This window comes from Salmo trutta, chromosome 10 (assembly GCF_901001165.1).
Source record: "Salmo trutta chromosome 10, fSalTru1.1, whole genome shotgun sequence".
In the NCBI taxonomy this organism is placed as follows: domain Eukaryota; kingdom Metazoa; phylum Chordata; class Actinopteri; order Salmoniformes; family Salmonidae; genus Salmo; species Salmo trutta.
Genome location: NC_042966.1, coordinates 26,014,922 through 26,042,626, shown reverse-complemented (window position 1 = coordinate 26,042,626; position 27,705 = coordinate 26,014,922). Strand labels below are relative to the sequence as shown.

Here is a 27,705-nt window from a genome sequence, read left to right as displayed (position 1 = left end):
TTAATAAGCTGACGTATCTGGCTGTCTCTACTGAGATGTTGGTTGCATCCCAAATGGCACACTATTTCCTATAGTGCTCTATATGCTCTGGTCAAAAGTAATGCACTTTATAGGGAATAGGTTGCCAATTTGGGATGCACTGTAGAGCCACCGCAAGCTGATTACTCAACTGTGAAACGTTTAAAGGAATTATTTCAACATCTCTCTTTTTGCATCTGACTGCTTCCCCCTAATTTATAACAGCTAGAGATCAAAACGATTAGTGTTGATTACTGTTTCCTTTTTACTTTCACATGGATTTCCACGTAAGATGGAAAATTTGTGCATTTGCCCTTCAAACCTCCCTGCTCTCCCACCCTCACTGCAATTATAATGCTATTATTAGTGTATCTGAATTCCATTGTCTGTTCTACTCACCCTGCTTCCACTGTATTGTATTGCAGTTTTACGTTTAAAGAGATATTATTGTACAGGAGTGGGTTTCGGCTTTGGGAAATCCACCCATGCTGTACATTGAGTCCAGTGTAGAAGTGTGTGGTAAGGTAAAGCATGTGTTAAATTACTGTATTGTGCTGTACTGCAGGCCTAGCTTGGGCCTAGGAGTGTGGGAAAAATATAGTCATCTCTGTGTGGCTAATGCTGAGATGAAGACTGACATTTATACATTTCAATCTCCTCCTCCTCCTCTCCAAATCTCTTTACCCACTCGGCTCAGCTCCCAGGGCCCATCGTTCTCCAATAGCGGAGGTGCATAAAGATGCACTTACCCCCATGCGCTTACCACAAATTCCTTGTTTTGCTTAGTTCGCCGTATTGTACATTGCGCTACATTACACTTTTTTTGTATGGTCATTAGCAGAGTACACACAATCCGAATTTTAGCTTCAAGAAGCCGGCAATTTGAAAACCCTAAAAAATAGATTGTACTGATTTATTGGCACATTGAACCATACGTGCACCATAGTTTAAAACCTCACTGGATAGTGCTAAAATAATAACGTCAGATCTGAATTCTGCCGTCTTTATGCACATTTATGCACAATCTGCGTGTCCCACTATAACCCTTCCCCTGCCCCCCTCTGTCCCGGACACGTATAGTCATTTGTTCCTCCAAATGGAAATATGACATTTTCAGCTCCAATGACTTTTCACAGTTGGAAAAAAATGGAGTGTCGTGTCTTTGGGCACCATTAAACTGAAGACATGTTTATCAAATACCTCCCTGTAATTATTATTACGCGATTAAACTGATTAATCGTTTAACTGTAATTAACTAGGAGATCGGGGCACCAAGGAAATTATTCAGATTACAAAGTTATAATTTTCCTAATATAACTTTCCTATATTATAACATTATATATTATATTATAGTATCTGACCGATTATCTTCTGGTTTAAATGGTGTATTTTACCTCGCGTCAGTCACATTCCAAACGTCGTAAATTGTTATCTGCACGAACCCAGTCTTCACTAAGTCATCCATACATCAATTGTCTTAAAATCATTTATTTACTAAACTAAATAATTCACAGAAAGCATACAAAACAGTAGGTATCGTCACAAAATGGTAGCAGAATGTGCCCTAGTGGGCTAAACCGGCATGGCGGCTTGTTAAACAAAAGAGTAGTGGGGGGTCAGCGGAGAAGGCACAACAGAGTTGATAAATATTAACAATTGATATGCTATCCTTTGCACATGAACGCTCACTCATTAGGGAACAATTGTAATCAATATATATTTACGCTCAGTGTGTCGTCGGGATCCTTGTTGGAGAGTTTTTGTCCTGTTGGAGAGTTTTTGTCAGCGTTCTCTCTCTCTCGGTTAGAATGGATCTTTCAAAGCGACATTCATTAATGTCGTTATAGAATGGATGTTTCGTCGGTCTTCGCGTTCAGTGATACCGAATTTCTAGCTGCAGACTATTAATTAACCTGTTAGGGCTAGGGGGCAGTATTTACACGGCCGGATAAAAAACGTACCCCATTTAATCTGGTTACTACTCCTACCCAGTAACTAGAATATGCATAAAATTATTGGCTTTGGATAGAAAACACCCTAAAGTTTCTAAAACTGTTTGAATGGTGTCTGTGAGTATAACAGAACTCATATGGCAGGCAAAAACCTGAGAAGATTCTGAACAGGAAGTGGCCTGTCTGACAAGATCTTGTTCTTCTTGTCTCTGTTTATTGAAGACTGAGGATCTTTGCTGTAACGTGACACTTCCTACGGCTCCCATAGGCTCTCAGAGCCCGGGAAAAAGCTGAATGATGTCATTCCAGCCCCAGGCTGAAACACATTTGCGCTTTTGGCAAGTGGCCGATAAGAGGATAATGGGCTTAGGCGCGTGCACGAGTCGATCCCGTGCTTTATTTTCTGTCGTCTATTTACCTAAACGCAGATTCCCGGTCGGAATATTATCGCTTTTTTACGAGAAAAATGGCATAAAAATTTATTTTAAACAGCGGTTGACATGCTTCGAAGTACGGTAATGGAATATTTAGAATTTTTTTGTCACGAAATGCGCCGTGCTCGTAACCCTTATTTACCATTCGGATAGTGTCTTGAACGCACAAACAAAACGCCGCTGTTTGAACATAACTATGGATTATTTGGGACCAAACCAACATTTGTTATTGAAGTAGAAGTCCTGGGAGTGCATTCTGACGAAGAACACCAAAGGTAATCAAACTTTTCTAATAGTAAATCGGAGTTTGGTGAAGGCTAAACTTGCTGGGTGTCTAAATAGCTAGCCCTGTGATGCCGGGCTATCTGCTTAGAATATTGCAAAATGTGCTTTCACCGAAAAGCTATTTTAAAATCGGACATATCGAGTGCATAGAGGAGTAATGTATCTATAATTCTTAAAATAATTGTTATGCTTTTTGTGAACGTTTATCGTGAGTAATTTAGTAAATTGTTAGTAAATTCGCCGGAAGTTTGCGGGGGGTATGCTAGTTCTGAACGTCACATGCTAATGTAAAAAGCTGGTTTTTGATATAAATATGAACTTGATTGAACAAAACATGCATGTATTGTATAACATAATGTCCTAGGTGTGTCATCTGATGAAGATCATCAAAGGTTAGTGCTGCATTTAGCTGTCTTCTGGGTTTTTGTGACATATGCTAGCTTGAAAAATGGGTGTCTGATTATTTCTGGCTGGATACTCTGCTGACATAATCTAATGTTTTGCTTTCGTTGTAAAGCCTTTTTGAAATCGGACAGTGTGGTTAGATTAACGAGAGTCTTGTCTTTTAAAATGCTGTAAAATAGTCATGTGTTTGAGAAATTGAAGTAATAGCATTTCTAAGGTATTTGAATAACGCGCCACAGGATTCCACTGGCTGTTACGTAGGTGGGACGATTTGGTGCCACCTACCCTAGAGAGGTTAATATCAAAGACTTGTTATTATTCTGTCGGTATCGATAGTCTAAAAGTTTAACCACGTGGTATGGTTAAACTTCAGTAGAGGGATGCATGGTCAAACCTTGGCTCTCTTTTCTGAGGTAAGCTGGTCTGAAGAAAGAAATACTGGGTGGGGGTTTTATACTGAACATAGAAAAGCTGTCACATGACGCCTTGTCCTGTCTGTGTCCCTGGGGGCGTGCCGTTGACTTAGTTAAGCTTTTGAACAGAAATAAAATTCTCTCACATTAACATCAGTACATAGCATCTCAACATATTCCAAATAGCTTTATCCTTATTAATACATTTGATACAACCATTTAGATGTAAGTCCCATAGCTGAGGCTATAATATAAACATTATTATGGTAATATGGCAATATTGTCTCTCATGGGTTTCATAAAATTGTACCAAGCGGACCAGTTCATAGCTGGATTCTTCACTGATCTTTTATACCTTCTCCAGAACATAAATGTTGTTCGGTTCTCCAATTCTGTGAGGTGGAAGAATCCTTTGTTCTCTCCATGAAAACACTCTGTCTCTTTACTGTGGCCTGTTACGCAGGACATTCCCTTTGGAATTTACGACCGCCTTCACACAGCCTTGTGTCAGAAGTATAGAGGTCGGGGGATGGTGCATAGAACACCCAGAGGGCAACGTCATGACAGGAGAAAAGGCTAAATGATTGAGAAGGTAATTGAAAAGGAAAAATATAATGTCTTAACAACTAGTGGACCTGAACGCATCAATACTGACTGAGGAAATCAGTGCATGTGTCTGGATTGGCACCTTCATCCCTATATAGTGCAATACTTTTGTTTTAAAACTATACGGCTCTGATTAATAGTATTGCTTCATAAAGAGTGCCATGTCAGACAAACTCGGTGGTAATCGTTTAGCAGATATCAATCTAATAAATCTGTGGTTTTCAGACCATGGCATCCACTGTGTCTACTTCAGTAAGCTCAAAGGGTTTGTCAGTACTGGCTCCTTAGTAAGCATTTCACGGTAAGGTCTATGTTGTATTTGGCGCATGTGACAAATATATTTTTTTGTGATTTTGATTTGTTTGTCTTTTGGCATACCAAAATATCAATGACTGGAAGATGGACGTCTATTGAGGTGCAGATAGGCTATACATAGCAAACAAACAGAATTTTATAATTCGTAGACATTAGCTTTTATTGGCCGCCAGATTACCAAGATAACTCAGTGCTTGTAAAGACTAACAAGTCATTGTCTGCTAGTCGTATTCCAGATTTAGCTGGGACCAGCTAGATATAATAGGTCTATGAGTTTTACAGATGATAAATTAGCCTGCTTAGCTAAATGTTTTGGTCTGCTAGTTTGTCTTTAGAGAGTATGTTTAAGATTACACTTTAACATTCTTAAGCAGTACCGCTGGCCCTTAGATATACACAGAGAGCTAACATGAATAATATGCATGTCAATCTCTCCTGGCTCAAAGTGGAGGAAAGATTGACTTCATCACTACTTCTATTTGTGAGAAGTATTGACATGTTGAAAGTACCGAGCTGTCTGTTTAATCGACTAGCACACAGCTCAGACACCCATGCATACCCCACAAGACATACCACCAGAGGTCTCTTCACAGTCCCCAAGTCCAGAACAGACTATGGGAGGCGCACAGAAAAACATAGAGCCATGACTACATGGAACTCTATTCCACATCCAGTAACTGATGCAAGCAGTAGAATTAGATTTTTTTTTTTTAAGATCAAAATGCACGTCATGGTTTTGTCTAAACCGGTATTTGAAGTTTGAGCCAGTTCACCGAGTTATAATTTATCTAGTAACATAGTAGCACTGTCTATTGAACTATAATAACAGGGCCAGTTTACAAGTAAGCCTTATCATAACTTTATGTACCAGGAAACTTTTTTATTTTTACGCATCGGAACATCCTGGTGCGGGTTTGTTCTATTTAGGCCTATAGGAGACTAGATCACGCTGGTCTTATATTCTGGCTCACTGCAGACGATGCCATTTTGTTTCTTACAGACTTGTGCAATTCCATACCCGCACTTCTGGACCTAATCAAAGAGTTTGGTGTGTTCTCGGGATACAAAATAAATAATGTAAAATCCTCAGTTATGATGCTAGAGGAGGAAAGACATAGACCTACAACTCTGACTTCTTTTTTGAATGCAACGGAATGCTTTACATATCTCGGCATTCATATTATGCCAGAGATTGACTGCATAGACTCAACTAACTATGACCCTGTCGTAGATTCAGTAACTCAATCGATAGATAGATGGTCATCTTTACCTATATCTTTAATTGGCCGGATTAACATTCTGAGAATGAATGTCCTCCCAAAACTGTTGTATCTATTTCAGAACATTCCCTTGCCGCCGCCACCATCCCTCTTTACAAGGCTTAAAAAGATGTTTACTATATTTATCTGGAATAACAGACGTCCCAGAGTTTGCTTGTCCTTATTGAACGTACCGTATGACAGAGGGGGGCTCCATTTTCCTAATATCCAGTGGAACTACTGGGCAGCTCAGCTTCGCACTGCTATGTACTATTTTACCTCCGAGTCGCTCTCTTCGTGGATGAAGATTGAAATGTCTTCAGTTGTATCCAAATTACCCCTTAACCTCTACATTTACCCAGCTGATATCAAGACACAAAAAAAACATGTTTTTTATATGATCAACGTTTGGTATGAGGTGTGGAAGTTCCTTGATGAAACGCATTCTTTGTCAAAACCTAACAGAACCCCTTCTGTCCACTTTAGAAAATACGATCTCAACCCATTGTAGTGGTAAGGGTAGAATTACAGCTCAATACAATATGCTAGAGTTTGGCTCAACCGAATCCTCTGTGCACAAACTGAACTTTTGGAAGGAAGATATTTGGGAGGACATAGACTTGGACACAGACTGTGAATACTCGGCTAAAACTATTGCAATACAATTGGTTGATGCGAACATACAGCTGAAGTCGGAAGTTTACATATACCTTAGCAAAATACATTTAAACTCAGTTTTTCACAATTCCCGACATTTAATCCTAGTAAAAATTCCCTGTCTTAGGCCAGTTAGGATCACCACTTTATTTTAAGAATGTGAAATGTCAGAATAATAGTAGCGAGAATGATTTATTTCAGCTTTTATTTCTTTCATCACATTCCCAATGGGTCAGAAGTTTATATACACTCAATTAGTATTTGGTCCCATTGCCTTTAAATTGTTTAACTTGGGTCAAATGTTTTGGGTAGCCTTCCACAAGCTTCCTCCTGACAGAGCCGGTGTAACTGAGTCAGGTTTGTAGGCTTCCTTGCTCGCACATGCTTTTTCAGTTCTGCCCACATATTTTCTATAGGATTGAGGTCAGGGCTTTGTGATGGCCACTCCAATACCTTGACTTTGTTGTCCTTAAGCCATTTTGCCACAACTTTGGAAGTATGCTTTGGGTCATTGTCCATTTGGAAGACCCATTTGCGACCAAGCTTTAACTTCCGGACTGATGTCTTGAGATGTTGCTTCAATATATCCACATACTTTTCCTGCCTCACATGATGCCATCTGTTTTGTGAAGTGTACCAGTCCCTCCTGCAGCAAAGCACCCCCACAACATGATGCTGCCACCCCTGTGCGGTTGGGATGGTGTTCTTCGGCTTGCAAGGCTCCCCCTTTTTCCTCCAAACATAACGATGGTCATTATGGCCAAACAGTTCTATTTTTGTTTCATCAGACCAGAGGACATTTCTACAAGAAGTACTACCTTTGTCCCCATGTGCAGTTGCAAACTGTAGTCTGGCTTTTTTATGGCGGTTTTGGAGCAGTGACTTCTTCCTTGCTGAACGGCCTTTCAGGTTATGTCGATATAGAACTGTGGATATAGATACTTTGTACCGGTTTCCTCCAGCATCTTCACAAGGTCCTTCGCTGTTGTTCTGGGATTTATTTGCACTTTTCGCACCAAGGTACGTTCATCTCTAGGAGACAGAACCCGTCTCCTTCCTGAGCGGTATGATGGCTGCGTGGTCCCATGGTGTTTATACTTGCGTACTATTGTTTGTACAAATGAACGTGGTACCTTCAGGCGTTTGGAAATTGCTCTCAAGGATGAACCAGACTTGTGGAGGTCTACAATTTTTTTCTGAGGTCTAGGCTGATTTCTTTTGATTTTCCCATGATGTCAAGCAAAGAGGAGTTTGAAGGTAGGCCTTGAAATACATCCATAGGTACACCTCCAATCGACTCAAATGATGTCAATTAGCCTATCAGAATTTTCTAAAGCCGTGACATCATTTTCTGGAATTTTCCAAGCTGTTTAAAGGCACAGTCAACTTAGTGTATGGAAACTTCTGACCCACTGGAATTGTGATACAGTGAATTATAAGTGAAATAATCTGTTTGTAAACAATTGTTGGAAAAATTACTTGTGTCAATGCACAAAGTAGATGTTCTAACCGACTTGCCATAACTATAGTTTGTTAACAAGAAATTTGTGGAGTGGTTGAAAAACGAGTTTTAATGACTCCAACCTAAGTCTATGTAAACTTCCAACCTGCCTAGTATTGACCAATGGCTTAGGGAAATGTCTAAGAATCGAAAAGAAAACATATATGTTTAAGGGTTAACAAGACACTTTTGAAAAGGTTTGGGGACCATTTTTGGATTTTGTTGAGCAGAGCGATGTGCATGAGATATTGACTAATGATGAGAACTCTGGGTAGTGTACTATGCTTTGTGTGCATGTGGGGTGGTGGGGAAAGATATCCGATTGCCTTGCGGCGCTGTGTTTCATCTGAAATTTGTCCCAATTATGTTCTATCCTATTGGATCAGGCCACTGTAAAGTGTAATTTTGGTGGTTTTATGCTTCTGTAACACTTTTGTTTTGTCTTAGTAGTTTCATCATTTATTTATTTAATTTTTTTGTTGCTGTTAACTTTTGATGTGTTTTTTGCTGTTTATTTTTTTTCATGTAGTTTTTCTGCTTATATATGTCTTGTTAAAGAAGAAAATCAATAAACATATTGTTTTTAAAAAAATCACCTTTTGGAACAGCGGGGACTGTGAAGCAACACAAACATAGGCACAGACACATGCATACACACACGATAACATACACACACGTACACATGGATTTTGTGTTGTATATATGTGATAGTGGAGTAGGGGCCTGAGGGCACTCACTTAGTGCGTTGTGAAATCTGTTATTAATATATTGTAATGTTTTTTTAAATTGTATAACTGCGTTAATTTTGCCGGACCCCAGGAAGAGTAGCTGATGCCTTGGTAGCAGCTAATGGGGATCTATATTAAATACAAAATACACATTTTCAGAAAAGGTTCTGAATTTCGCTTCCCAATTCTCTATTAGAACTTTGCTGCTACGTCTGACGAGAACAGAAAACATAATAATGATTATGGCTTATTGAGAGACAGAGAGAGAGAGAAGGGTAGGGGGAGAAAGCGACACAACTAGAATTGAAATCACAAAATGTTGACTGTCACGGAGGACCAGATCCAATCAACATATCGGTCTAAGTTTCCTGCACATCTTTACGCCAACAACGGAGCATCCCCATCCCATAATTTAATCTATTTCAATCCCATGTAATCACAACAACCAGAGAGGGAGAAAGGAAGAAAGTAACTGAGACCAAGGAAGCATGAGAAGAAGGAGAAAATAGAGAATATCTATAAAAATGTCTGTGGGGCCATGAGTTTCAAGGGTAAGGCAAGGACAGACAGGCGGGTGCAGGGAGGCTCGGGCCCAAGAGGAGGTTGAGTAATATTTTCACAGAGAGACCCTATCTCCCTGCAGATGATCCTGCTTTTGTTTTTACCCAGATCTGTCCCCAAAGCTTCTCACCACTATAAACTGTGAAAGTGTCCCTTTAATACGACCCTCCCTCACTCCCTTCGCCTCTTTTATTACATTTTTTTCTCTCTTTCCATCTATCCATACCCTCCTCCTCCCTCCCCGTCCTCTCTGGTGGTTGCCATGACAACAGCAGCACTGCGCCATTCATCTGCTGGTGTAGAGAGGAGACCTGGGCTCCCTGCTACCATGGAACTATCAGCGCCTCTCACATCCATACGTAACACCTCTAAGCGCTAGTCACGGACACGAATGAGCTCGCAATCCATCTAATGGTCCGTCTTCGCCTCTGCTGCTTAGGAAAGGTCTTCTTTTTTTGGAAAGAGAAAGCTGGCCAACTGTCTGAGGATGCATGAAGCCATCCGAGGGAATGTCACCTCGGTGTCCCTTTCTCTTTCCCTAGTGACACAGTGACTGCTGCCTGGGTGCCTTCCTCCTCCACCTCCTTCCCCTCTTCCTCTTCCTCCTCTCACTCCTCCTGTCACCCAGCCATATCTGCCTCCTGCCCCCATATCATTTACCACGGCTGAATCGAGCGGACTGAACAGCGTCAGCAGCACTGAGACCTGTGGAGGATTACTTTGAAAGAAGAGAGGAGGAGAAAGCTTCTTATTTTTCACGGCTTGCAGTGCCGCTTGCTGTGTGGCTACCAACCAGAGGCTGTTTTGGATGAACTGGTCATCGTTCAGGGAGGAAGGTCTGTTTGTGTCACTGGACGGAGAGGGTGGGGAACTGGTGACATATTCCAGCCTTCCACAATCATGCGGGATCTGGTTTGAGAATGGTGAGCCACTCTGAACTAGGGATGGGCACGGTTATTAGAATAGCTGAATATATGAATGGACGTTAGTGTCCTATCACTTGTGTGAGTGTTCATTTTGTAGAGAAAATTTGTAGGCCTATTTTAACAATGACAAAGCTTAAAATAATGTATCCTTGTGACATTGTTAAATACACAAGGATATACCATACCACCTCTGCTATACCTCACCTGGTCTGCGCCAGACCTGGCCCAGGTGAGAAAGCTCTATGGGGTCAGTGTGTAGGAGTGGATGGATTCATCATAGGCTTGAATGCTTTTCTTGGTACAGCAAGCTGGGCTTATAAGGAGAAAGAGGAGGTAGGCTAAGGTCTTTGCGGCTGTAATCAGAATGTAGGTTCAAGGAAGAGTGAATCAACAAGAGTGCCATACTGATACTGTTTTTGCGGCGAGTTTGTCTTGTTTCATGCGTCAGCGTGGGTAGACATTGAATCGTCTCTGAGTGCAAGTGTGTGTGTGTCAAAGCACTAACTGGCTACTGGTGGGCGGCTTCTGGTGCTCACGCTGTAGGATCCACCTATACTTCTGATTATGTGTGCGCATCCATTTGTTATGCCCATATATATCTGAGTTTATATGTCTGTTAACAGGTGGAAATAGTATGTTAGGTAGGTTGTCCCTGGCCCGCATCGGGTCATCAGGTTGTTGTTGTTATGTATCACAATTTGAGAGACGTCATGTCTTCCCTCCCGGTATCGGCTCCATACCTCCATCAGAGATGCTTGCCTATCACTCTCTCGCTCTCTCTGTCTCTCTCTCTCGGTCTCTCTCTCTCTGTCTCTCTCTCTTTGTCTCTCTCTCTCTCTCTCTCTGTGTCTCTCTCTCTCTCTCTCTCTCTGTGTCTCTCTCTGTGTCTCTCTCTCTGTGTCTCTCTCTCTGTGTCTCTCTCTCTGTGTCTCTCTCTCTGTGTCTCTCTCTTTGTCTCTCTCTCTCTCTGTGTCTCTCTCTTTGTCTCTCTCTCTGTGTCTCTCTCTCTGTGTCTCTCTCTCTGTGTCTCTCTCTCTGTGTGTCTCTCTCTGTGTGTCTCTCTCTCTCTGTGTCTCTCTCTCTGTGTGTCTCTCTCTCTCTGTCTCTCTCTCTCTGTCTCTCTCTGTGTGTCTCTCTCTCTCTGTCTCTCTCTCTCTCTCTCTCTCTGTGTCTCTCTCTGTGTCTCTCTCTGTGTCTCTCTCTGTGTCTCTCTCTCTGTGTCTCTCTCTCTGTGTCTCTCTCTCTCTCTCGCGCTCTCTCTCTCTCTCTCTCTCTTTGTGTCTCTCTCTCTGTGTCTCTCTCTCTGTGTCTCTCTCTCTGTCTCTCTCTCTCTTTGTCTCTCTCTCTCTGTCTCTCTCTGTGTCTCTCTCTCTGTGTCTCTCTCTGTGTCTCTCTCTCTGTGTCTCTCTCTCTGTGTCTTTCTCTCTGTGTCTCTCTCTCTCTGTGTCTCTCTCTCTGTGTCTCTCTCTCTGTGTCTCTCTCTCTCTGTGTCTCTCTCTCTGTGTCTCTCTCTCTCTGTGTCTCTCTCTCTGTGTCTCTCTCTCTGTGTCTCTCTGGGATAGCCATCTAGCTGGTATAAATCACATAACAAATGTTCCTCATCAGTAGCTGCTACTGCTGGTGGTCTCAGGTGAATGAAGGCATTTGATAAGGAGAAGGATACACGCACTCACCATCGACAAATTCCAGAAGAGTTAGCTGCTAGCGTCACTTCCTACAGAGAGCTGTGATAAGGCTCCTTGTTGTCGGTCAGTCTCAGTTAGAAAGGATATTAGCATTAAACAACGACACTCTGTCCCTCTTGACAGACTTAGACACAAACAATCAGTCTGTAATGATGTGTGTGTGTGCTTTCAGGCAGGGGGCAGCTCGCCTCGCTGTGTCTGTGACATGATTACATCACAGGGCTTGATGATGACGTGTACATTCAGCCTCGCCACCTGCCATCTTGAATGGGATGATGTTGAAGGATGTGAATCTGTCACAAGGCATTACCCCTATTGAGCTGAAGGTTGGGAAGAGATAGACAAATACAGATAGGATTCATCTACCGGTATATGCTCCTTTAGAGTATTGCCTAAGACAATGATGGAAATTGAAAGTCTATGGAAGTAGCATGTGCCGTTAATCATTGGCAAACATTGCTATTTCCGTGCGTTAGTTGGTGTCTCCCATTTTATAGCTAAGCCAGATCTCTGTTGAAATGAGGGCGCGTTAGTCACTCAGGATTATTTCTTCATGTTGAATTGTCAATTATTTGTTTCTTGATCTACAGGTAACTGCCAAAGTAAAGGAAACACCAACATAAAGTGTCTTAATAGGGTGTTGTGTCACCACGAGCCAGAAAAGCTTCAGTGCACCTTAGCATAGATTCTACAAGTGTCTGGAACTCTATTGGATGGATGCGACACCATTCTTCCTTGAGAAATTCCATAATTTGGTGTTTTGTTGATGGTGGTGGAAGACGCTATCGCTCCAGAACCTCCCATAAGTGTTAAATTGAGTTGAGATCTGGTGACTGAGACGGCCATGGCATATGGTTTGCACTGTTTTCATGCTCATCAAACCATTCAGTGACCACTCATGTCCTGTGGATGGAAGCACTGTCATCCTATGGGGGCATAGCCATGGTAGACAAAATAATGGCCTGCCCAGCATTTTTATACATGACCCTAAGCAGTATGGAATGTTAATTGCTTAATTAACTTAGGAGCCACAACTGTGTGGAAGCACCTGCTTTCAATAAACTTTGTGTTCCTCATTTACTCAAGTGTTTCTATTATTTTGGCAGTTACCTGTACCGCTATCTGTCAGACATGTTGGATCGTCTTACCTTGTCTGACAGTCATCACTGATTATATTGTGTTTTATCTGAAACCAACTAAATATTATACAGAGTACTGAACTCAATTGATATATTTACTTCACTTTGCTGAAGGTTGAGTAAAACCCTTTCTATGAGGAGCTGAGGGTTTGCTGTTTTTGTTTTTCGGTAGAAACCTATGTATGAGTGAGGGAATCCCAGTTGTTACACGGTTCACTCACCTGCAAATTCAAACCTTAAAACCTCTGAACCCATTCTACTATAGGTGATATCAATGTTCTGTATGTAATTGCTCAATTTCTCCGCTATTTCCGCACAGCAATCCCCTGACCCTGCATCAGACAATTGGGTTTAGATACCCGAGCGAAGTTGGGGGAATAAATATGAAAAGCGAAACATCCAATCTCCTGAGGCGTTTCTACATCAATTCTGATAAACAGTCAGCTACAGCTAGCTACATTCACACGGAGAACGGTTGCACATTACTAATAATAGCCTGTTACAAATTCACTTAAGGTTAATTTGGTTATCAAAGGCTAACCAGTGGAGCATAACGTGTATCCTATTCTCTTGAAAAAGCAACAGCCTCTGGGTTGGTTCCTGCATGTTGGAGCTTCGTACAGACCCTTTTCACCACTCAATGCTTATCAGAAAGCCAGCTAGCCCACTGAGAGACTGGATGTGTCGCAAATGGCATGCTATGTAGTGCACTACTTTTGACCAGGAAACATGGGGTGCCATTTGGGATGTCTCCATAGAAAGTAGTCAAAGTCTGTACTCTGCATGGTGACGTTCCAGCAATAAATCAAGTGTTGATGACACCACTCTCTTGTAAAAACCCTTACTTTGTCTCTCTGAGTGAAAGGTTGGAACAGGAATCTCATTATGTTGACTGTCTGGTTGGTGGAGAGGTGGAGACTGTTGAAAGTACTTGAAGCCTGTCAAGTCCATCCATCACCTCAGTGTCACTGCAGCATCACCGTCGAAACACAACTCATCCGCAATTGTGTTGCTACAATTAAACCTTCGCTATGAGTTAATGCAGGTTAATGTAGGTCGGAAAGTACATTCATGTATTGTAAATTTGTAAATCTTTTGTGCCTTTAGTACGAGTTAAGTTGCAAAGTAAAATAATTTATTTAGAATGACTTTGTTATTGGTTTTATACAGGGTGATTAAACAGTGCAGGACTTGTCTAAAAGGAGCAATGGAGTCAATTTAACCCGTTCGTAGGAGTCAGTATATGTATAAGTGGATTTATTGTCAATATTTATGACTTTTTTGTTTCATTGGGTTATCATTGGGTTCTTATACAATGAAAGGTTGCGTCCCAAATCATACCCCATTTCCTATACAGTGTACTTTTTTGACCAGGGCCCATAGCAGTGCATTATAAAGGGAATATGGTGCCATTTGGGACGCACTCATAGACTGTTCTACAAGAAGCTGTGTTAGAATGAGAAACCCGCAGTGTGCTATTAATAGGCTTGATAATGATTTGCTTACAAAACACAGCAGTGGGATTACCATGCGTTACATACACTGACTACCCCTCCACTCCTCTGCTAGGGTTGACACTACCAAAATGAGCAAACACTCCTGTTACAGGTAAACGCAGTTGGTTGTTTGTGTGTCACTAGGGCTGTCACAGACGTCATAGTCCACTGCACAACATTACAGCATTGCGATAACACCAATCTCCCAAAACACCTTTAATACCTGCCATTCAGTACAAAATCATGTATCTTGGCAGTGGGAGGAGAGGACTGTTATCTCGGCTCGGTTTTGGAGTAATGTATCCATTGACAGTGGATATGTTGACCCAAATATGTTAGTCTTTTAGGATTCAGGTCACCACGCCAGTAGTTTTCCATTGATGATACTATTGTTATAACTGCAATTAGGTGAATGGATGGTCTGTCTCAATTAAGCTTCGCTCTTTTCTCTTTTCTCATCCTCGTTATCTTTACAGGAAAATTGCTTTCACTAACATTAGTGGCTTTAAAGCATTTTCACTGTTTCTCCTTGTTCGGTTGTGCTTAAATTGCCTCCACTCTTATCAAAGACATCTTGCCTGAAAGAAGTCAATGTGGGTTTTTTTTACTATTAGAAATACAAATCCTATGCATTATTATTAATCTTCTATTTGACTTAGTGTCAGCCAGAGGTATCCATCTACAGCAGGGGTATTCCGGTCTCACCCTACGAGGTCCAGAGTCTGCTGGTTTTTGTTCTACCTGATAATTAAATGCACCCACCTGGTGTCCCAGGTCTAAATCCGTCCCTGATTTAGAGGGGAAGAATGAAGAAAATCAGTGAAACTGGCTTTGAGATCCAGATTTTAATTTAAGGGATCTACAGTATGTGAGGTTATTCACAGTAGGATGTTTTATTTCCCCAATGCCACTGTGTTTCTGCTTGCTCTTTGGAGTCTAGGTCAGGTTACTGTAAATCAATTTGTGACAAACTGCTAATTTAAAAAAGTCTTTATAAATACATTTTATTGGCCTCCCGAGTGGCGCAGTGGTCTAAGGCACTGCATCGCAGTGCTTGAGGCATCACTACAGACCCGGGTTCGATCCCAGTCTGTGTCACAACCGGCCATGACCGGGAGTCCCATAGGGCGGTGCACAATTGGCCCAGCATCGTCCTGGTTAGGGGAGTGTTTGGCCGGGGTAGCTTTACTTGGCTCATCGCGCTCTAGCGACTCCTTGTGGCGTGCCGGGCCCCTGCAGGCTGACTTCGGTCATTAGTCGAACAGTGTTTCCTCCGAACACGTTGGTGCTGCTGGCTTCCGGGTTAAGCGGGTGGGTGTTAAGAAGAGCGGTTTGGCGGGTCATGTTTTGGAGGAGGCATGACTCGACCTTCACCTCTCCCGAGCCCGTTAGGGACTTTTAGCGATGAGACAAGATCGTAATTGGATTGCAATTGGATATCACAAAAAAAGGGGGTAAAAAATGATGTATATATATCAATTTTATTGATTGATTGAGGAGTGAGGGTGGGTGAATAGGCATATACAGTGCCTTCAGAAAGTATTTACACCCCTTGACTTTTTCCACATTTTGTTGTGTTCCAGCCTGAATTAAAGCCTGATTAAATTGTGACATTGTGTCACTGATCTACACACAATACCCCATACTTATCTAATTAGAATTATGTTTTTAGACATTTTTACAAATGTAATAAGAAAGCTGAAATGTCTTGAGTCAATAAGTATTCAACCCCTTTGTTATTTTCAAGCATAAATAAGTTCAAGAATAAACATTTGCATGACAAGTCACATAATAAGTTACATGGACTCACTCTGTGTGCAATAATATTTTTTAACATCATTTTTGAATGACTACCCCATCTCTGTACACCACACATACAACTATCTTGTAAGTTCCCTCAGTCGGGCAGTGAATTTCAAGGACATATTCGAGCACATTGACCTTGGGAGGTTTTCCAATGCAAAGAAGGGCACCTATTGGTAGATGGGCAACAAAAAAAAGCAGACATTGAATATCCCTTTGAGCATGGTGAAGTTATTAATTACGCTTCGTATGGTGTCCCAATACACGCAGTCACTACAAAGATACAGGCATTCTTCCTAACTCAGTTGCCAGAGAGGAAGGAAACCACTCAGGGAATTCACCATGAGGCCAATGGTGATTTTGAAACAGTTACAGAGTTTAATGGCTGTGCTAGGAGAAAACTGAGGAATTGATCAACAACATTGTAGTGACTCTACAATAGTAACTTCATGAGTGAGGGAAAAGAAGGAAGCCTGTACAGAAGAAGAAGAAAAAACATTCCAAAACATGCATTCTGTTTGCAATAAGGCACTAATGTAATACTGCAAAAGAATGTGGCAAGGAAATTTACTTTTTGTCCTGAATACAAAGTGCTATGTTTGGGGCAAATCCAACACAACACATCACTGAGTACCAAGCTTCATATTTTCACATTTTCAAGCATGGTGGTGGCTGCATCATGTTATCAGTATGCTCGTCATCGGCAAGGACTAGGGAATTTTTGGGGATAAAAAGAAATGTAATGGGGCTAAGAACAGGCAAAATTGTAGCGGAAAACCTGGTTCAGTCTGCTTTCATACAGACACTGTGAGACAAATTCACCTTTTAGCAGGACAAATATACACTGGAGTTGCTTATCAAGACGACATTGAATATTCCTGTGTGGCCTAGTTACAGTTTTGTCTTAAATCGACTTGAAAATCTGTGGCATAACTTGAAAATGTCTGTCTAGCAATGATCAACAACCAACTTTACAGTGTTTAAGGAATTTAAAAAAATAATAATGGGCAAATGTTGTACAATCCAGGTGTGCAAAGCTCTTATAGACTTACCCAGAATGACTCAATGGTGATTCTAGCATATTGACTCAGGGGTTTGAATACTTATCTAATCAAGATATATTAGTGTTTTATTTTGTTTGAATTGTTCTTCCACTTTGACATTACTTTGTGTAGGTCGTTGTAAAAAATTACAATTAAATACATTTGTATCCCACTTTTTAACACAACAAAGTGTGGAAAAAATCAAGGGGTGTGAATACTTTCTGAAGTCACTGTATAACGACAGAGGTAGGAGGACCTAGACCGTACTGTATGCATTGCTCTGGGCCTATAGCCTTACTAGGGGTTAGAGCTCAGTTGGGACTGGGGTTAGAGGTTAAGGGTCAAGGCATGCTGTCTTTTATTAGGGTTTGCTCCATCATCTATCCACATTGGTTCTTAGGCAATTATACTGTACTCTCACCTCATAAATGCACTCCTTAATTGATGTCACATAACTCTCCACTGACGGTGTGTCATTCTCAATGCAATATCACAGTATCACATTGAACTCTAGTATATCACCGGTCCTCCTCGATGCAATATCACAGTATCACATTGAACTCTAGTATATCACCGGTCCTCCTCGATGCAATATCACAGTATCACATTGAACTCTAGTATATCACCGGTCCTCCTCGATGCGCTATCACAGTATCACATTGAACTCTAGTATATCACCGGTCCTCCTCGATGCGCTATCACAGTATCACATTGAACTCTAGTATATCACCGGTCCTCCTCGATGCAATATCACAGTATCACATTGAACTCTAGTATATCACCGGTCCTCCTCGATGCAATATCACAGTATCACATTGAACTCTAGTATATCACCGGTCCTCCTCGATGCAATATCACAGTATCACATTGAACTCTAGTATATCACCGGTCCTCCTCGATACAATATCACAGTATCACATTGAACTCTAGTATATCACCGGTCCTCCTCGATGCGCTATCACAGTGTCACATAACTCTAGTATATCACCGGTCCTCCTCGATGCGCTATCACAGTGTCACATAACTCTATTATATCACCGGTCCTCCTCGATGCGCTATCACAGTATCACATTGAACTCTAGTATATCACCGGTCCTCCTCGATGCGCTATCACAGTATCACATTGAACTCTAGTATATCACCGGTCCTCCTCGATGCAATATCACAGTATCACATTGAACTCTAGTATATCACCGGTCCTCCTCGATGCGCTATCACAGTGTCACATAACTCTAGTATATCACCGGTCCTCCTCGATGCAATATCACAGTATCACATAACTCTAGTATATCACCGGTCCTCCTCGATGCGCTATCACAGTGTCACATAACTCTAGTATATCACCGGTCCTCCTCGATGCGCTATCACAGTGTCACATAACTCTAGTATATCACCGGTCCTCCTCGATGCAATATCACAGTATCACATAACTCTAGTATATCACCGGTCCTCCTCGATGCGCTATCACAGTATCACATAACTCTAGTATATCACCGGTCCTCCTCGATGCAATATCACAGTATCACATAACTCTAGTATATCACCGGTCCTCCTCGATGCGCTATCACAGTGTCACATAACTCTAGTATATCACCGGTCCTCCTCGATGCGCTATCACAGTGTCACATAACTCTAGTATATCACCGGTCCTCCTCGATGCGCTATCACAGTGTCACATAACTCTTCACCGATGGCGTGTCATTCTCATCCTCTCTACGCTCAAGTCTCTCTCTCTCCCTCCACTATATTTAACAGAAGAGTACCTCCTAAATGTGTTATTGGTATGTCATTCTCAGCCTGTCTCAAATATACCCTCACCCTGTAGTCTCTCCTTCACTATAGTTATCTGAAGAGTGCCTCCTCAATGCAGTATAACAGTATCACGTAACTTTATACTGGTGTTGATGTGCCATTCTGAGTCTTCTTCGCCCTGTATTAGTTTCCTCTCTTACTCAGCTGTGGTTGTCTGAAGAGCAAGTGGCCCTTCCTCTACATTGACCCTGACTGCAGCAGGTGGTCCGGGGGTGGACGTGAGAGAAATAATATTGTGAATGAAAGGTCAGGGTGTCGGACGTACTGACCATTAGCTTTTCTCTACCCCTTTCTGCTGAGTCATTGCATTTGACATTTTAGTAATTTAGCAGATGCTCTTATTCACAACGACTTACAAGAGCAATTAGGGTTAAGTGCCTTGCTCAAGGGCACATCGACCAATTTTTCACCTAGTCCACTTGGGAATTCGAACCAGCAACCTTTCGCCATGCAGTGTGTCCCAAATGGCACCCTATCCCCTATATAGGTCACAACTTTTGACCAGGTTAGTGCACTGGTAGTGCACTTTATAGGGAATAGGGTACTTTTTGGGACGCATACATGGAGTACAAGTCCTTAAGGAATGACTAGTAATGTGGGCGACAGTTGAAGGAAGAACCCTACAGTAGAGGCCTGTACTGTAGTTCCTCCTCTCTGTAATCTCTTAGTTATCACCAGACCGTTATCGTCCATGTTAACCAAGGCTGTTGGCTATAGAAGCTTGATTGTAATTTCAGGGAGCTACACTGTGATGACCCGCGGCTTTTGTGTTTGCGTTTTGCCGTTTTGTTTTCGATTGTTGACATTGTTCTTCTTCATGTGTTGTTTAATTCTCTTTGTATTTGTCTGTATTTGTATTGTCTTTTGTATGCTTAATGATACTGTATGTGTTAATGTACACAGAGCCACAAACAAAATGTCGACATGGGAATAATAAAGTAATTATCTTATGAAAGCATTGGTTGGATTGACTATAGACTAACCTTACATGAACCGGCCCATAGCTATAACATGAATAATACTAGCATGTAAGCTTTGGATGTAGTCTTAAGCTGTATTGGAAGTCTCGTGCTAGCTACTGTATATGTAGAATGAAAGTCGTGTGATAAAGACTCATTGTAACCTTCCATAAACTGGCCTGTAGCTTTAATATATAACTAATAATTCCTGTAAGTATTGCTATGTGAGAGTCTGGCATGAAAGACCTTGTAAACCTTACATAAACCGGACCGTAGCTATAACATTATTAATAATATTGGAGTTGCTTTAAGCTGTAATCCTGCTGGCACACAAAGGTTATCTGAGGTGCAAAATAAACAGCATTTGGGGCAGAGTGGAGAATGAGAGAACCATAGGCTAATGAGTGTTCTTAGAAGATCAGCTCCTCCCTCTGTGTGTGTTCTGTGTGTTACCTTAGTGGGCTAATCCCCCTATGGGTGTAATGACACACACACACACACACACACACAGAGAGAGACACACACACACACACACTAAAGCGGCTGAGTTAATGGAGCTTGTACGGTGCTGCTGTCAGCAGCCTCTATTTTCAGTCTGAGCTGAATGAACACAACACCTCCCAGTGTTTCACACTCACATCTGGGCAGTGTTGTTTAGACAACCATCCAACCAGACAGGCTTTAAGTGGTACTGTAGTAGTTACTGTAGTGGTACTACATTAAGCCTAGTAAAGTACTGCAGTAGTTACTGTAGTGGTACTACATTAAGCCTAGTAAGGTACTGCAGTAGTTACTGTAGTGGTACTACATTAAGCCTAGTAAGGTACTGCAGTAGTTACTGTAGTGGTACTACATTAAGCCTAGTAAAGTACTGCAGTAGTTACTGTAGTGGTACTACATTAAGCCTAGTAAAGTACTGCAGTAGTTACTGTAGTGGTACTACATTAAGCTTAGGTACTACATTAAGCTTACTACACTAAGCATTAGGTTTCGTAAGGTACTGCAGTAGTTACTGTAGTGGTACTGCAGTAGGTTTTGTAAGGTACTGCAGTAGTTACTGTAGCGGTACTGCAGTAGGTTTCGTTAGTTACTGTAGCGGTACTGCAGTAGGTTTAGTAAGGTACTGCAGTAGTTACTGTAGCGGTACTGCAGTAGGTTTAGTAAGGTACTGCAGTAGTTACTGTAGTGGTACTGCAGTAAGTCTAGTAAAGTACTGCAGTCGGCCTAGTAAGGTACTGGAGCGGTACTGCAGTAGGTCTAGTAAGGTACTGCAGTAGTTACTGTAGTGGGCATACTGTTTTGTCCACTAGTGTGCCCAAGTGAATAAGGAGTTGTTTTTTTGTCCTTCATCCATAGCATGTTGCAGAACAAATACCATTACAATATAAAATGCTCATTCTTTTTAAACGTTTATTTATCCAGGAAGTCACATTGAGGTCAGAGATACCTTGTGCTGCTTGGTTTATGGCAATGTGAATTCTTTGAATACAATGTGAATTATGTGAATACAATGTGAATTATGTGAATACAATGTGAATTCTGTGAATACAATGTGAATTCTGTGAATACTGTGTAACCTTGAATCAATGAAGGTGAATACTGTAGATGACAATGGTGTGTTTACAGTAAAGGGGAATGCTTGTTGTCATAGCGACCTTGAGGGCTTGGCAAGGTGTCTGCACGTGCAGGGCCTTCGGTGTAAATGTGTGATTTATAGCGACAGTCTCCAAACTTGCACTCCATGGAACATGCATTCCTGAAATGTACTGGGCATTGCACAACTCAAAGGGCATGCCACTGAATTCAAACACACCAAAAGGGGGGGGGGGGGGGGGGGGGGGTTTATACAGGTGAGTGTGAATGACTGATAGACATTATTGTAACACCCTGCTATCAACACCTTTTCTAATTGTTTATCATTCATGTATCGTTCATGTATCTAATTAAGATGAGCATTCGTATGGATATTAATTTCATATTTACATCTCATCTGTTTGCACAAGGCCTAGCCTGTCTGAATCGACTGTCATATTTAAAATGAGCCTTTCTCTTTCATATGCACACATTGAATTAGAATCTAAATTAATACATTTTGCAGGAAATGTTCTTTTTGATAATGTTTCTAAAGCCCTGGCTTTACAAAGACTCTCTGAGGGGAATAGAAATGACGTCTTTGATTAATGTCTTGGTATGTTTCACACACACTACCACAATACCACACTACCACAATACCACACTACCACAATACCACACTACCACAATACCACACTACCACAATACCACAATACCACACTACCACACCACCACACCACCACACTACCACAATACCACACTACCACACCACCACACTACCACAATACCACACTACACACCACCACACTACCACACTACCACACCACCACACTACCACAATACCACACTACACACCACCACACCACCAGACTACCACACCACCACACTACCACAATACCACACTACACACCACCACACTACCACAATACCACACTACACACCACCACACCACCAGACTACCACACTACCACACCACCACACTACCACAATACCACACTACACACCACCACACTACCACAATACCACACTACCACACTACCACACCACCACAATACCACACTACACACCACCACACTACCACACTACACACCACCACACCACCAGACTACCACACTACCACACCACCACACTACCACAATACCACACTACACACCACCACACTACCACAATACCACACTACACACCACCACACTACACACCACCACACCACCAGACTACCACACTACCACACCACCACACTACCACAATACCACACTACACACCACCACACTACCACAATACCACACTACACACCACCACACTACCACACTACCACACCACCACACTACCAAACTACACACCACCACACTACACACTACCACACTACACACCACCAAACTACACACCACCACACTACGACACCACCACACTACCACACTACCACACTACTACCACACTACCACAATATCACACTACCACACTACACACCACCACACTACCACACTACACACCACCACACTACACACCACCACACTACACACCACCACAATACCACACCACCACACCACCACACCACCACACTACCACACCACCACACTACACACCACCATACTACCACACCACCACACCACCACACTACCACAATAACACACCACCACACTACCACACTGCACACTACCACACTACACACCACCACACTACACACCACCACACTACACACCACCACACTACGACACCACCACACTACCACACCACCACACTACACACCACCACACTACGACACCACCACACTACCACACCACCACACTACCACACCACCACAATACCACACTACACACTACCACACCACCACACTACACACTACCACACTGCACACTACCACACTACACACCACCACACTACACACTACACAATACCACACTACACACCACCACACTACACACTACCACACTGCACACTACCACACTGCACACTACCACACCACCACACTGCACACTACCACACTACACACCACCACACTACCACACTACACACTACCACACTACCACACTACACTACCACACTACACACTACACAATACCACACTACACACCAACACACCACCACACTACACACCACCACACTACCACACTACACACCACCACACTACCACAATACCACACTACACACCACCACACTACCACAATACCACACTACACACCACCACACTACCACACCACCACACTACCACACCACCACACCACCACACTACCACACTACCACACCACCACACCACCACACTACCACAATATCACACTACACACTACCACACTACACACCACCACACTACCACACTACACACCACCACACTACCACACTACCACACCAACACACTACCACACTACCACACTACACACCACCACACGACACACCACCACACTACCACACTACACTCTACCACACTACCACACTACCACAATACCACACTACCACACTACCACACTACCACACTACCACACTACCACAATACCACACTACCACAATACCACACTACCACACTACCACACTACCACACTACCACACCACCACACCACCACACTACCACAATAACACACTGCACACTACCACACTACCACACTACCACAATACCACACTACCACAATACCACACTACCACAATACCACACTACCACAATACCACACTACCACAATACCACACTACCACACTACACACCACCACACTACCACACTACCACACCACCACACTACCACACCACCACACTACCACAATAACACACCACCACACTACCACACTGCACACTACCACACTACCACACTGCACACCACCACACTACCACACTGCACACCACCACACTACCACACTACCACACCACTACACACCACCACACTACCACACCACCACACTACCACACCACCACACTACCACACTACCACACTACACAATACCACACTACACACCACCACACTACCACACTACCACACTACCACACTGCACACTACCACACACCACCACACTACACACTACACAATACCACACTACACACCACCACACTACACACTACCACACTACACACTACCACACCACCACACTACACACTACCACACTGCACACTACCACACTGCACACCACCACACTACCACACTACCACACTACACACCACCACACTACCACACTACCACACTACACACCACCACACTACCACACTACCACACTGCACACTACCACACTACCACACTACCACACTACCACACCAGCACACTACCACACTACCACACTACCACACCACCACACTGCACACTACCACAATACCACACTACACACCACCACAATACCACACTACCACACCACCACACTACCACACTGCACACTACCACACTACCACACTACACACCACCACACTACACACCACCACACTACCACACTATCTCATTACACACTATCACATTACACACTATCACACTACCACACTACACACTACCACACTACCACACTGCACACCCCCACAATACCACACTACCACACTACCACACTCCACACTACCACAATACCACACTACCACATTCTCACACACACACACACTACACACTACCACACACACACTACCACACAACCACACTACCACATTCTCACACACACACTCACACACACTACACACGACCACACACACACTACTACTACATTCTCACACACACACTACACACTACCACATTCTCACACACACACTACACACTACCACATTCTCACACACACACTACACGCTACCACATTCTCACATTCACACACACTACCACACTACACACTGCACACTACCACACACACACTACACACTGCCACACACACACTACACACTACCACATTCTCACACACACACTACACACCACCACACAACCAATACTACCACATTCTCACACACTCACTACACACTCCCACATTCTCACACACACACTACACACTACCACATTCTCACACACACACTACACACTACCACATTCTCACACACACACTACACACTACCACATTCTCACACACACACACTACACACTACCACATTCTCACACACACTACACACTACCACACTACCACACTACCACATTCTCACACACACACTACCACCTTCTCACACACACACTACACACTACCACATTCTCTCACACACACACTACACACTACCACACACACTACACACTACCACATTCTCACACACACACTACACACTACCACACAACCACATTCTCACACACACACTACACACTACCACACTACCACATTATCTCACACACACTACACACTACCACACAACCACATTCTCTCACACACACTACCACACTACCACACAACCACATTCTCACACACACACACTACACACTACCACACTACCACATTCTCTCACACACACTACACACTACCACACAACCACATTCTCACACACACACTACACACTACCACACTACCACATTCCCCCACACACACACTACTCACAGAGACTGTCTCAAATATATAGTGCACAGCTACCTGCATCCGCATATAGATATTTATAAGCTCATTTGCCGAGTGGATTTGCCTACTGCCATCCATCATGCCGTCACTCTGCCTGGCTGGTAAGGGCCTTCCTAGCTGCCACACGGAGCCTGTACTGCTGTACTGTAGGAGAGCTGCAGTCCCAGGGATTACACTGCTGCTAGTGTAGGTTTCCCACACTGTTTATGTTTTTACTAGTATCTGGTTATCCTCAATGTAGACTGTGTGTGTTTGTGCGTGTTTCAAGTTTTATTAGTCGTATATACAGGATACACATGATATGCACCGTCCAATGAAATGCTTGCTTGAAGGTTCCTTCTGGACAATGCAACAACAATAAGAAATAATAAAAGATAAGAATACGAACAAAAAGTCAATGACTCAGTAGATTAGAATAAACATTTTAGCATAATTATATTACAGGAAGGTACAATTTAATGGCCAATATTTCTACTTGTTTTGGGGAAGGGGTGATTGGGGGACAAGTGTTTAAATTGTGCAGTATTTAGCAATAGTAATGCAAGTCTGGTAGCAGCAGTTTGTGTGTGTGAGTGTGTGAGTGTGTGAGTGTGTGTGTGTGTGTGTGAGTGAGTGTGTGTGTGTGTGAGTGAGTGCATGTATGCTAAGGTGCGGAGTGTCAGTGCAGTTGGTCAGTCCAGTTCAAGTGTTCAGTAGTCTGATGGTATCAGACTTCATGCTCTGATACTGTCTGACAGTAAGGGAGAGAACAGCTCGTGGCTGGGCTGTGTGGGATCCCTGATTATTCTGCGGGCCTTCCTCAGGCACGATATCGAGTAGATGTCCTGGATGGGTGGGAACACGGCCCTAGTGATGTACTGGGCTGTCTTCACCACCCGCTGGAGGGCCTTGCGGTCATGGACGGAGCAATTCCCGTACCAGGCCATGATGCAACCGGTCAGGACACTCTCGATGATGCAGAGGTAGTATTTGGGGAGGACCTGGGGCGGCATGCCACATTTCTTAAGCCGCCTTAGGAAGTAGAGACACTGTTTCTCCCTCTTGACAATGGTGGTGGTGGTGGTGTTGGTCCATGTCAAGTCCTCAGTGATCTGGACACTGAGGAACTTAAAACTACTGTGTGTGTGTGTGTGGTGTGTGTGTCTCTTACCCAATGCTGAGTCATTAATTGCTGTAAACACTACCCTACATGCAGGACTGTTCTCAATAGTATAGTACTGTATATCATGGTGCTGGTGGGGCTTCTCTGTGATTGAGTCCTCTCCTGGCTGTGACTCAGTAGGGTTTCTTGTCACTGTGGCCTCTGTGCTGCCTGGCTCTGTGCTGCCTGGCTCTGTGCTGCCTGGCTCTGTGCTGCCTGGCTCTGTGCTGCCTGGCTCTGTTACTTCCTCTGTTCTGCTGGGGAACTGAGTTGTGTTAGTCAACTTCCTCTTCCATACTGTACTGTACACTGACAGTGGCATTCAGTAGACTGGTATAATGCATCTCTTATCACTCCTCAGCCCTCTGTGTTCGCCTGTCTTGAACCCTGAGCCAACTCAACAGTGCTGAGTTGTTCTTGCTGTACTCCAGTTGTTGTGAGGCATCGTCAGAGGGGCAGATGTTTCAACCGCCTCTTGACATGCAGCCTGGCCCAGTTGGGGCATATCCTCTGTCTGTA

General features: G+C 43.0%; 1 protein-coding gene across 8 annotated transcripts in view; it reads left to right on the top strand.

Annotated features, from left to right (window-relative positions):
• The window catches only part of tanc2b (tetratricopeptide repeat, ankyrin repeat and coiled-coil containing 2b), a 242,648-nt gene that overhangs the window by 141,689 nt on the left and 73,254 nt on the right, over positions 1-27,705 (top strand). For 2 of the 8 annotated variants that reach the window (XM_029765082.1, XM_029765081.1), the window contains exon 1: positions 9,442-10,057. The exons of the other annotated variants lie outside the window; for them this stretch is intronic. In XM_029765082.1, the coding sequence (XP_029620942.1) occupies positions 9,943-10,057 (115 nt within the window). In that variant the 5' untranslated portion in view covers positions 9,442-9,942. Of the gene's footprint in view, positions 1-9,441; positions 10,058-27,705 lie in introns of those variants that run through there. 8 annotated transcript variants of the gene reach the window in all.